Source organism: Rhincodon typus, chromosome 1 (genome assembly GCF_021869965.1).
Source record: "Rhincodon typus isolate 14 chromosome 1, sRhiTyp1.1, whole genome shotgun sequence".
Lineage (NCBI taxonomy): Eukaryota > Metazoa > Chordata > Chondrichthyes > Orectolobiformes > Rhincodontidae > Rhincodon > Rhincodon typus.
The window spans coordinates 84,847,197-84,860,605 of record NC_063332.1 but is presented as its reverse complement, the minus strand read 5'-3'; the positions used below and the strand labels follow the sequence as shown (position 1 = coordinate 84,860,605).

The 13,409-nt window shown below is 39.2% G+C and overlaps 1 protein-coding gene across 3 annotated transcripts in view; it reads left to right on the top strand.

The window, feature by feature from the left end:
• Positions 1 to 8,338: 8,338 nt before the first annotated feature.
• The window catches only part of rbm47 (RNA binding motif protein 47), a 326,113-nt gene continuing 321,042 nt past the window's right edge, over positions 8,339 to 13,409 (top strand). For all 3 annotated transcript variants that reach the window (XM_048596750.1, XM_048596742.1, XM_048596734.1), the window contains exon 1: positions 8,339 to 9,483. In XM_048596750.1, the coding sequence (XP_048452707.1) occupies positions 8,367 to 9,483 (1,117 nt within the window). In that variant the 5' untranslated portion in view covers positions 8,339 to 8,366. The remainder of the gene's footprint in view (positions 9,484 to 13,409) is intronic.

Genomic DNA, 13,409 nt, shown 5'->3' with positions numbered 1-13,409 from the left:
AAAACAGAAGTTGCTGGAAAAGCTCAGCAGGTCTGGCAGCATCTGTGAAGGAGAAAACAGTTAACGTTTCGGGTCCGGTGACCCTTCCTCAGAATGCATTTTTTAAGAGCTGCACAACCTAGCACCAACTGATTTCACACAGATAAGAATCACACCTGGGAGTTTCTTATCTTAGTTACCGCTGTTATTCATTTGATAAACCTGATGAAATAACAAGGGCACTTATAAAACATAATAAATAATGCATAGCCCTTGAGGAATCCATACCACCAGATTCTTACCAATATTTATCTTACAACAATGTTTCTTCTTGAGAGAAAGATGAGAATTAGGGGACACTGTTTAAAAGTAAGAGGTCTCCCATGTAAGGTGGACAATTATTTTCTCTCCAGTAGTCATTAGATAATGTAGTTCTCTTAACCAACGAGCATTAGAGGCTGCGATATTGAATATTTTTAAGGATTGTGCTAGATGCTTGACTGACAAGGGAGACAAAGGGTGTTCAGGATAGATCTGATCTTATCAGGTGACCAAGCAGATTTGAAGGGCTGAATGATCTACACCTGCTCTGTGTGTGTTTGCATATTATGTATTGAGGAAATGCAGAAATGTATAGAAATTGTGGAGAATATCCAAAATCGTGGCATGTTGTACTATACTTTAGATGGCAGCCACATTGGAAAAACAACTGTACGTTGGTCTCTGAAATCTTCACCAACTTTTGTACTCGTTTGACAGATTCAGGAAACCTATGAGTAAAAGTCAGAGTTAGAGTTATACAGCATGGAAACAGACTTCAGATCAACTTGTCCACACCGACCACACATCCCAATCTGACCTATTCCCGTTTGCCAGCATTTGTTCATATTCCCCTAAACCCTTCCTGTTCATAAACTCATCCAAATTCCTTTTAAGTACTGTAATTGTACCCACCTCCACCACTTCCTCTGGCAGCTCATTCCATATACATACCACCTTCTGCATGAAAAGTTACCCCTCAGATACTTTTTTTAAATATTTCCCTCTCGCCTTAAATCTATGCCCTCTAGCTTTGGACTCTCCCGACCCTAGGAAAAAGACCTTGGCTGTTCAACCTTTCCGTGCTCCTCATGATATTACAAATCTCTGAGGTTATCCCAATCTCAGCCTAGAAAACTATGTTAATATTCTCCTAGGTTCATTGCACAGTGAGCTTATGACTCCCTATTTTTTGAAGAACTACGTTATAGCTTTCTTGCAATGTTTTGTAATATTGCAGATTATTTTTGTGACCTTTTGATGTGCCATCTGCTTTAAAGTGTTAATGTGCATTGCTGGAATCTGTATGTTTCAATTATAGGAAGTAATCAGACTATTTTGATATCTTGCTAAATGATAATCCAAAATAAAGTCTGGCCTTTTTCCCTAACCAACTGTAGCCTTCTATGTCCAAACCAGCATTGAATTTTCATGCATGCAGAAGAGCGAGTACGAAAGTTGCTAATGGGCCAATGCTTTGGACAGAGCTTTACATGTCTCTGAATTATATGCACTCAGAACACCTTAACTTGAATTTTCTTTATACTTTTATTAATTTACCATGACTGTTACAACCAGGCTACCATACCTGTCCTGAGTGGCTACAGGATGGAGATATTTTAATCCTTGAGGTTCATTAGAACCTGCACACAAGATAGAAGCCCCTTTTATAAGGCAGACCCAGATAAAGAAGGAGCTTTCTTTGTTTTGCTATGTTTGCCCATTGCCAGCTGTAGTGAAGTTTCCCACCCGAAACATTAAAGGATTTATCTCTTTCACACACTGATCTGTTTTGGCCTTGTATTAGGTTAGTTCAGTTCATGAGATTACTCGTATGTCAACCGCTCTTCCAAACAACACACAGAAATGGTAGATAATAATAATTACTACTTGTCAGTGAGAGATTGCAAGTAAGTGAATCTCATATCACTGTACAAAAAGTTCTAATTCAGCCTTTCTGAAATCACATCTGTGCTTGGCCAGCATTTATCTATGTTGATCCTCCTCCACAACCATTTCCTTTTATACATGCAAAGGAGAACCAATCAATAAGATGTTGTTTTAAATGGGTTGCACTTTTTTTATTACATTAGGTCACCTCTGTCCATCTTTGGAAGAATTTGAAAAAAGTTTTGGTGAGGTCACTGGAAGTGAGAACAGTGTTTTCATTACAGCAGGGATTTTTTTTCCCTTGATAAGTTGATTTAATTTTAATGTAATAATGTTATTTCACTACATTGCGCAGCAAATAAAGAAAATTGCATTAATAAAAACACTTTTTTGTACAGAAGTTGTCCCCTTAATGAGCTCACATGTGTCTTCTTAAATTGCAGAAAAATTAAGATCTGAATATAGCAGCTCTATCACAAATAAAAATAGCAATAATATTTATTACATTTTAGAAATAAACTATTAGATACATGGAGTTATCGACTCTCGTTTTGTTTTAACATGATACTGACCTGTTTCCTCGTCAAAAGATGACCTTTGTAATAATGTTTAAGTTCCCAGGGTATGCATAAAACAGTGACACAGAATTTCCTGAGGGTTTGGACTGTCCTCCTGTTGTAACTTCAAATTGAGTTCAGTAGAATACCAGAGATACTGCAACCCTCCACAACCACTGCGAATCTCCAGCCAAATCCTCCATCAATGGGAGATGGGGACAATTTTAACAGAAATTCAACACATATGTGGTTGATCAGTTCTTAAATTAATTCCCTTGCAAAAGTTCAAGAATTACATTTGGTTAATGTGATAGTAACTTTTGATTGCTAGTTGATAGCCACAGTCTGATAACAGGTATTCTGGGATTTGCAGCACCTTTGTGATAGTTAACTATTAACCTGGCCTGCCACTTTCGGATTACTGTCAGGTGTAGTTGTATTAGTCAACCCATTGAAACATATTGTGAGGGGCTCTTGTAGGAGGAAATTTGAATCCACCCAATAACAATATAAAAATTACACCAATAATCCATTATTTTATTTTTCTTTATTCATTCATGGGATGAGGGTGTCGCTGGCCAGGCAACATTTATTGCCCATCCCTAATTGCCCAGAGGGCACTCAGTCAACCACATTGCTGTGGGTCTGGAGTCATGTGTAGGCCACACCTGGTAAGGATGGCAGCTTCCTTCCCTAAGGGACATTAGTGAACCAGATGGGTTTTTCCTGACGATTGACAATGGATTCACAGTCATTAGATTCTTAATTCCAGATTTTTATTGAATTCAAATTCCACCATCTGCCATGGTGGGATTTGAACCCAGGTCCCCAGAATGTTATCTGGGTCTCTGGATTAACAGTCCAGTGATAATACCACTAGGCTATTGCCTCCCCATTTACTTGGAGACCTTTCATAACTAAATACTAAAATAACTCATTATGTGACTGGTAGTAATAAGTATGACACTTCAAAATTCTACCTAAAACTGGTAGGCATGGAGGGCTGTGGAGGGTGACTCTTTGAGTACTGAATATTTAAGGTAAATATCTGATTACCAGTGGTATACAGGATAATGGGAATGGAGCAAGTAAAAGGCATTGTGTTTGATCAGCTATGATAAATAGCGGGAGAAGCGTTCGACATGCTGAATAGTTATAATTCCTTAGTTCGAGGTCCTTCCCACTGCACAATGTCATATCAGCCGCCTCATTTGACGCTACTTTTAATAAAATAATACCAGAGTATTTTCATGACGCTTTCACATGAGACAATGTTATGTTACTTGCAGGACTTCTAGAGAAAATCAGCAAAGTGCCTGAAATCCTTCATTTTTTAATAAATACTTTACCCTAGGGCATTAGTAAATTTTACTTGAGTGGTTGTATTATTAACTGATTACTGGAAGACTTCAGTTGTCATTATCATAATTTTCAAAAAGTCTCTCCTGTAACATAAAATCAATGGTGGTGCTCATTGAATTGAAGAACTCTACAGAATCTCCAACCATTCTGTTTCCAGAGTCACTAAATTGATTTATTTTCTGATTCTCTCCCCTTGCTCCTAAAAGAACTGAATTAGTAGTTATTGTTGCGTAGACACCAAGTCCTTGTTAATTCATGAGTGTTTAATGAGCTATTTGGATAGAGAGGATATTCTGAAGTTTTGTGTGTGCTGAAATCTTACAACAACAACATTTAACATGTCAAAGCATTCCAAAACATGTTGCAAAAGCAATATGAAATATGATTTGACAGTCAAATAACGTAAGACTTTAAGGCCGATGATCAAAGAGGCAGCTTCTAAGGAGTATCTAAAAATGAAAAAGAAATGTAAGGGGTTGGAGAGGTTTAGGGACGGAATTTCTGAGCTTATTGCCTTGGCAACTGAGGCAGGATCACTAATGGTGGATCAATTAAAATCGGGAAAACTCAAAAGGTCAGAATTAGAGAAGCACAGATGTTTCGGACGATCCAATTCAAAATGATGGTAACATGCAGGAGCAGGACATTTGGCCCATCATGTCTGTGTCAAATAAGTGAATTTTTTTTTAATATTTTAATGTGTTTAACCAGGAGCAAATGCTGATCAGAGATATTGAGTGATGAATCAGGCTTAGTGCAAGTTAGGACAGGAGAAGCAGACTTTTCGATGACCTCAAGTCTATGGAAAGTAGATGTGGGCGGATGACCACAAATGTGGTGGAATAGTCAACATAGAGGCAACAAAGACCTCATCTGGTGAACTATAGGCAAATGACTATGACGTGAACAATTATTTTGCACAAAAGCTATTAAAACTGTTCTTATCTCTAATTTTCACCATGAACTATTGTTTATGCAGAAAGTACACAGTGTTACTGCATACAGGACTCTGCATGAGAACACCCAGTTTTGCCATTTTGAGTTTCAGTCTGGTGATAGGAGCTCTATATTAAGTATCATTGTACACAGGTACTGATCTTAAAAATTGAATACATGAATCACTGTTTATGAAGAGTTTAATTTGTACTTTTAAACTTGCATTAATTTTTAGCCTATTGGTTCTTTCCTTGCCATTAGAAAGCATTAAAGCAAATGATTAACTTTTATATCATAATATAACAATATTTAGTGTTCTGAGTTTCAAACTAGACTCCACGCTCTGGGAATGTTCAGTATTGCCTGTGCGTGATTTGTGTGGTTGAAACATTACGGATTGTGTAGCTTTCAACTACAGGCGTAAGTGATTCATAAAGATAGACACCTTGAAAATGCCAATATATTAAACTAAATAAAGGTAACATTGTATTGTATACATGTAGCCTTTGAAATGTTGGCTTTGAGATTTGTTATGATTTAGGGGATTGAAAATCAGCAAGTTAAAATCCTAAACAAAAACCGAAGGTGCTGAAAAAGCTAAGCAGGTCTGGCAGCATCTGTGAACAAAAATCAGAGTTGATGCTTTGGGTCCGGTCACCCTTTCTCAGAACTGATGGTAGCTAGGAAAATGTCGGTTTATATGCAAAAGATGGGGTGGGGAGAGGGTTCAAACAGGAATAAACAATGGGTGAAGTTAGAGCCCAAAGAGTGAAGAACAGTTGGCAGACAAAGGAGTGGATGACGATCTGGTTAGGAGGGTAAATAGTTGTTGATGGGGTTTGTTAGTCTGCCAGTACACACTACCTATTGTAAGCCACTATGTGATACCAAGGCCTGGGGGCTAGGACATGGGAGAGTTTAGGCCCTAAAATTATTGAACTCGATAGTGAGCCTGGAGAGTTGCAGGCGGAAAATGAGGTGCTGTTCTTCCAACTTGTGCTGAGCTTTGCTGGAACACTGCAGCAGTCCTGAGACACAGATGTCGGCCAGGGAACATGGTGGTATATTAAAGTGGCTCAGGAACTTTTTTGCGGGCAGAACGTAGATGTTCTGTGAAGCAGTCACCCAGTCTACGCTTTGTTCCCCAAATGTAGAGTAGACCACATTGTGAGCAATGAATGCAGTACAGTAGATTGTGAGAAGTGCAAGTAATGTGCTGCCTCACGTGGGAGGTAAGTTTGGGCCCTTGGCTACTGAGGAGGGGGGAGGTAAACAGGCAGGTGTTACACCTTCGCTGGTTACAGGGGAAGGTCCCGTGGGGTTGTGGGGGGTTGTTAGGAGTGAAGGAAGAGTGGACTAGGGTGTCCCGGAGGGAATGGTCATTGCAGAAGGCGGGGAGGTGAGGGAATATGTCTGAAGGTGCCATCTTGCTGGAGGTGGCAGAAATGGTGTCTGATAATCTTCTGGATGTGGATGCTGGTGGGATGGTAGGTAAGGACAAGGGGGAGCCCTATTACTTTTGCGGGAGGGAAGCGTGGGGGTGAGTACAGATCCAGTTGTGAGGGCCCTGTCAACAACGGAGCTGAGGAATCCTCAGTTGAGGAAGATGTTGGACATTTCGGAGGCTGCCTTGTCAAAGTTGGCCTCATCAGAACATATGCAATGGAGATAGAGGAACTGGGAGAATAGAAGGAAGTCTTTACAGGAAGCAGGGTGCAAGGATGTATTGTCCAGGTAGCTGTTGGAGTCAGCGGGTTTATTGTGGATACTGGTGTACAGAAATGGAAACCGAGGTGTTGAGGAAGGGAAAGGAGGGTCAGAGATAGACCAGGCGGAAGTGAGGGCAGGGTGGAAATTGGAAGCAAAATCAATGAACTTTTCCAATTCCAGACGAGCATTAACATCCTGTTAATGTAATAATCAGGGTGCCCACTTAGCATATAGTATTTCAATATTTTTGCTTGTGAGAAAATGGTTTCTTCCAAAATGCAACAAGACTGTTAATGGCTCACTTTTCTGTTTGACATTCTAACTTATTGCCAAATTCAGATCATACCCAAGACACAAAGTTTAAAACCAGCAAATGCTTCATGTTAAGAAACATGAACAAGAAAATCAGCTTTTCCTATTCCTATGATGGCAAAATAAAAGAAAATTGTTTCCATTGAAGTGAGGCACTCATCAGAACTGAGTAATAGCTAATGAGATACATAAAACACTCAAGTATATACAGTGGGGCGATTGTTCCCTTATTGCCAAATGGAAAATTGGCTGTAACTGTCTGTCTGTCTGTCTGTCTGTCTGTCTACCCAGTTTTCATCCAATGAAGTTACTTGAAAGGAAAATTAGGCAGCATATGAAGTTGTTTGCCAAAGCTACTTCCAATCAAACATGGAAATTCATCCCTACACCATCTGATCATGACAAGTATCTTCTTTGTCCAAGTTTAATCTGTCATCTCTCATGTAACGTTATGTTCCAAAAATGAATATCACTGCACTTATTGTTTGATGTGCAATGTTAAGGGGATATGTCACATCCTATTTTTATATTTTAGACCATTTTAGGATGATGATAATAACATGTTGACGCAAAATACTACAAATGCTAGAAATCAGAAATTAAAGTAAAAAATGCTGGAAATACTTAGCATGTCATGTAGCATCCATGGAGAAAGAAACGAGTTAACGTTACAATCCAATAACCATTTATATGGTATTGTGGTGTTTTATATAGTACCTTTCACAACCTCAGTGGATCACAAAACACTTTACAATGATGTGCACTTTTTTTTGAGGTGTAGTCATTGCTGTGTTGTAGTTAACCATTAGTGCACTAGTCTTTAGCAAATGGATATGTTAGGTCACTAATAAGTTATGTAGAAGTACTACGCAAGAAGTGTTGGCAGCAAATGTTCCCCCTTTTCCCACAAAATGTGTCTATCCAAACACATTTTGCCACAGAAGCCAACCATTTCTCTGTGGTAGCACTTCCAAAGCCATCATCGTGACAATTGTTGCTAGGAGGGATGAGCAAGTAATTTCCATAATCAGAAGAGCAATTTGGCCTGAGACAATCTGAAACCAGAGATTATTTCAAATAGCTGGCCATTCTAACTACATTGCATACTCTTATCTTTTCAATTTACATAGGACATATCACACATGCATTGCATCCATGGTCAAAACTCTCAAACTCTTCACAAAATGATGTCAAAGACCAAATTTGAAAAATTTAAAAATAAATTCTTCCTATAATTGCCATGTATTTTAAGAAATCAAATGATCAAAGTTCTGAATGTTCCTTGGCGTTTTCAAATTGTGACGTTTCTGATTTGAATTGCATAAACAATGGTTTATCTTGTCATTTATCAAATCACTACTTTTTGGAAACTTGCTGTGTGCAAATTGGCTATTTAGTTTCCCTACATTTACAGCATTTCAACAGCATTTCAATTGACCGCATTTCAAGAGTACTATATTGGCTGTGAGATATCATTCTATATTAGAATGCATTATATTAATGTCCATTTGTTTGAGCATTCAACTAAGATTTCCCTCGTTTGCCTTCAGGTCTGAGCACAATTTGGATGGTTTTGACAGAATGACAGCTGAAGACTCCACTACCATGATGAGTACAGATTCTTGCAACATGTCTTCAACTAAAGTCCATGAAGGTGTTGCTGGTGCCCCTAATGAAGCTACCTTGCTTGCACTTTTGGAACGTACAGGCTACACAATGGTTCAAGAAAATGGCCAACGTAAATATGGTGGTCCTCCCCCTGGTTGGGAGGGACATCCTCCACCCCGTGGGTGTGAGGTCTTTATTGGCAAAATTCCTCGTGACGTTTATGAAGATGAGCTTGTCCCTGTTTTTGAGTCAGTGGGACGGATGTATGAGATGCGCCTGATGATGGACTTTGATGGTAAAAACCGAGGTTATGCCTTTGTCATGTTTACAGCCAAGCATGAAGCCAAACGAGCTGTCAGAGAGCTTAATAACTACGAGATTCGCCCTGGGAGATTGCTGGGTGTCTGCAGCAGTGTGGACAACTGCAGACTTTTCATTGGGGGCATTCCAAAAATGAAAAAAAGAGAGGAGATTTTAGAAGAGATTTCTAAAGTAACAGAAGGTGTGTTAGATGTGATTGTCTATGCCAGTGCAGCTGACAAGATGAAGAACCGAGGATTTGCTTTTGTCGAGTATGAAAGTCACCGGGCAGCTGCCATGGCACGAAGAAAACTGATGCCTGGAAGAATCCAGCTGTGGGGTCACCAAATTGCAGTCGACTGGGCTGAACCAGAGATAGATGTCGACGAAGATGTGATGGAAACTGTTAAAATCCTTTACGTGAGGAATCTGATGATTGAAACCATGGAGGACACGATTAAAAAAGTCTTTAGTCAGTTTAACCCTGGCTGTGTGGAGCGAGTGAAGAAAATTCGTGATTACGCTTTTGTTCATTTCACCACCAGGGAAGATGCAGTCCATGCCATGGAGAAATTAAATGGAATTGACCTTGAAGGTTCCTACATTGAGGTAACCCTTGCCAAGCCTGTGGACAAAGAGCAATATAGTCGTTACCAGAAAGCAGCAAAAGGGGGACCAACAGAAACACCTCAAGCAAACATTGTTTACTCGTGTGATCCCTACACACTAGCCTATTATGGGTATCCTTACAACACACTAATTGGTCCGAACAGAGAATATTTTGCCAAAGGTTAGTATAATATTATGACTTGAATAAATTGAGTATTTTGCAATAGAGTGAAACGTGGCTTTTTTGACTTAGTTTAAACCAATTTATCACAAGCCACATGCCTGTTTTATATTTTTCCCTATTTTTTGTTTCCATTGTATCCTGGCTATCATATTGCACCTAAATTTACAATAGAGCTACATATTTAAAATATTTGTGGTTTATATCTGAAGGTAGTTGGTAAGGATAGAAAAAATAGGTTTCCTATTGGGAAGATCTGAATCTTGGACCATTAGCAATGGTATATTTCAGTTTTGGCAAGATCGAAGTGTATGGACCTTTAGGCCAAAAAGCCTTTTTGATTTTACTGCTGCTCTATTCAGGATATTATCGATTAATCTTAACTGTATAATGGCTTAAAAAATCTCAGATATCCAGACAAAAACAAGTGCAGTATGGATGTTTATTCTTTAGCTTACTTAAAGCAATATTGAAATAATTGGATATTTTATACTTTGTTTTTCTTATTATTATCGGTACAATTATAGGACAAAATTAGCAGTTTATTTTATGACCATTGCATTGGAAATTTCCACACTTGCTTCTTATGAGGGTATGAAGGTGCAGTCCTTAAAAGACCGGCAGTAATAGCCCAGAGGTTGCAGGTTCCAACCTTATACTGATCATGATGTGAAACTGAGATCAATGGAATCAATCTGCATTAGAGACATAGAGTCATAGAGATGTACAGCAAGGAAACGGACTCTTCAGTTCAACTTGTCCAGATATCCTAGATAAATCTAGTCCCATTTGCCAGCATTTGGCCCACATCCCTCAACTCTTCCTATTCATATTCCCATGATGCCTTTTAAATCCTCTGGCAGCTCAATCCATGCACTCACCACCCTCTATGTGACACCACCCTCTATGTGAAAACATTGCTCTTTAGGTCCCTTTTTAAATCTTTGCCCTCTCATCTTAAACCTATGCCCTCTAGTTTTTGACTCCCCCACCCCAGGGAAAATACTTGTCTATTTACCCTTTCCATGCCCCTTATGATTTTATAAACTTCTTTAAGGTAACCCCTCAGCTTTTGACGTTCCAGCCTCTCCCTATGGCTTAAACCCTCCAACCCTGGCACATTCTTGTAAATCTTCTTTGAACATTTTTCAAGTTTCACAACATCCTTCCTATAGCAGGGTGACCAGAATTGCACACAGTATTCCAAAAGTGGGTATTCTTTGGAATTTGGAAGGATATGAAGTGATCTCGTTGAAATGACACAAACCTGGGTAAGATTGTGAGTCGTGAGAAGGATACACGAAGGCTTTAAGATGATTTAGACAAGCTGAATTAGCGGACAAACACATGGCAGATGCAGTATTATGTGGCTAAATGTGAAGTTACACACTTCAGTGTGAAAAACAGAAAGGAAGAGTATTATTTAAAAAGGGAATTATTGGCAAGTTTGGATATACCAGGGGATCTGAGATACCAATATCACACTCTGAAGTGAATTTATGTATATCTGTCACTTATTTATTGCTTATGCTATGTACATTCATACATGTTTAAGAACTTATTCAGGTAAGTGTCCCCTTCCCCCCCCTCTGCCCCCCGCATTGCTCACATGCCTTGATGGTATCTTTGATACACTTTTTGATATGTCATACATTTGTTCCTATTGTTCTGTGCATTGTCATACCAGCCATTTAATATGCTCTTATATTTCATCACACTTGCTTTTATTTTTAACAGGCTTTCATTATTTCATCCTAAAATCTTTCATTACCTGGAGTATTAAATTATCTTTTATCAATTATCACTTTGTTCTCTGCTGTCATCCCATTCTGATATCTATAAGTTACTGTCATTCTTGCTGTGAGTTCTATCTGAACATTCAATTCCCTTCACTAGTTCAAAATTCTTCCTGTAGCCCTAATTATTCTTTTCAGACCTTTGCCTAGCCTAGTCTGGGTGAAGCGCATTTCAGCTCCTTCCTATCCTAGCCCTGGTGTCAGTTTCCTGTTAAATGAAACCTCTTCTTTTGCTCAGCCATATATTTACTTCCCTGATCTATTTGTCTGTATGCCAATTAATATGGATTAGGTAATAATCCCAGTATTACCACCCTCCAAAGTAATTTGTTAAAAGTTTAGCTCGTTTTGCTTGTGTAACTTGTTTATCAGGACCTCCTCCCTATTCGTTTGTGATTATACTGTGGCTTAAGAAGTGTGTTTTGTTCTGGTTTCTTTTAGAGAGAAATTGGGGGACAGTTAGCAAGCAGTCTATGGGAAGATAAACAGCTTGTGAGGCCTTGGGTTTTTTTGTAAAGTTGGAACATTAGAAGCCGCCTGAATGGGTGTGGTCATGCTCCTACCCTCCGAACCAGGTTTTTTTTTTAGTTTTTTTCAGTGGCAGAAGCTGCTAGAGTTGTGGAAAAAGCTGCCACATCTCTCTTTGCTATAGCTAAAAACTGGAGTTCTCTCTTTCTCAGAATTGACCTTTGATGTTCATTCCTCCTGGATTGGAGAACTACATATGAGACAATCTGTCTTCTGAATTTGCCTTTTGCCAAGAGTGTATTTAAGGGAAGGTAGTATATTGGAACAGTAACTATTTAGTAGTAAATTAATCTGTTATTCTGTTAAGTTTTCCAAAAGAGTTGTTATTCCAAATTCCTCTTTCTTTTGTATTTTAATATAATGTTTGAATAAATTGTGTTTTGCTTAATGTTGAGTAGTTTGACCAATCGAATTGCATCTGAACACCACTACTCACATTTACCTTTAAAATAAGAAAAAGTTAGGGTCTAGACTACCTTCTTAATATATTTTGAACGGGCCTGGCCTGGTCCATAATACTTCCATGTCGTTGGTTCTAACATGGCTATATAGCAATTATTTCTTCTTTGTCCCATTCCATGCTCCTTTCCAGCTGCTTCTGGAAAATATTCTCCTTCTTTCTCCCACTGTTTTTCCTCCTTCCTCTCACTTCATTTCACACTTGCCCTTTCTCACTTTCCCCTTCCTTCCTAGTAGAGCTCCTACCCTTGTCATGCTACTGGAAGTGATGCTTGTCAACTGTACTGTTAGATGAAATTTCCATTATCACAAATACAGAAGTGCAGGTTAGCTATAAACATGGACTTTCAAACCACATCCTGAAAATTCTGGCTGTAAACACCAAACACATTTAGTTACATAAAGAATAATTTCTCCGCTCTTCTCCTCAATATGGGCCATGATACAGCAGCCCAGGCAAAATCATCCCCTTGGTGCTAGATTTGGAATAATAGTTCTCCAGTATGAACACATCTCAGGCAATTGATATTGTCTTGACTTCGGAAGAAATTACATCTGAGTCTCCGCAGGCATGTTGTGTGGGTCACAAAGCATCAGACTTGGAAAGAAGACTGCAACTACCTAGGTTGCCCTGTAGCACCTTCAGCTGGGAAAATGTGGGCTTTTAAGCTTTAAAAAAAGAACAAATGATTCAGACAGCTGGTAAGATGGATTAATGACTCCAGCAGGTTTTGGGGAATAGTTGGGACTCTATAAAAGGACACGTATAAGAAAGCAGCAAGTCAAGATGAGGAAGAATTCAACATAAAGCTATTCATTCAGTGAAAAATTTAAAAAGTGTCAATCAAAACAGATTTCCACTATTATCAGATGAGTGTCCAGCAACAAATATCACAATCTTAAAAGTACGGAAGTATGGCGCACTGACCTCTACATCGCCGAGGCCGGACGCCAACTCTCCGACACCACCTCCTACCGCCCCCTTGATCATGACCCCACCCCTGAGCACCAAACCATCATCTCGCAAACCATCCACAACCTCATCACCTCAGGTGACCTCCCACCCACGGCCACCAACCTCATCGTTCCCCAACCTCGCACTGCCCGCTTCTATCTCCTTCCCAAAATCCACAAACCTGAATG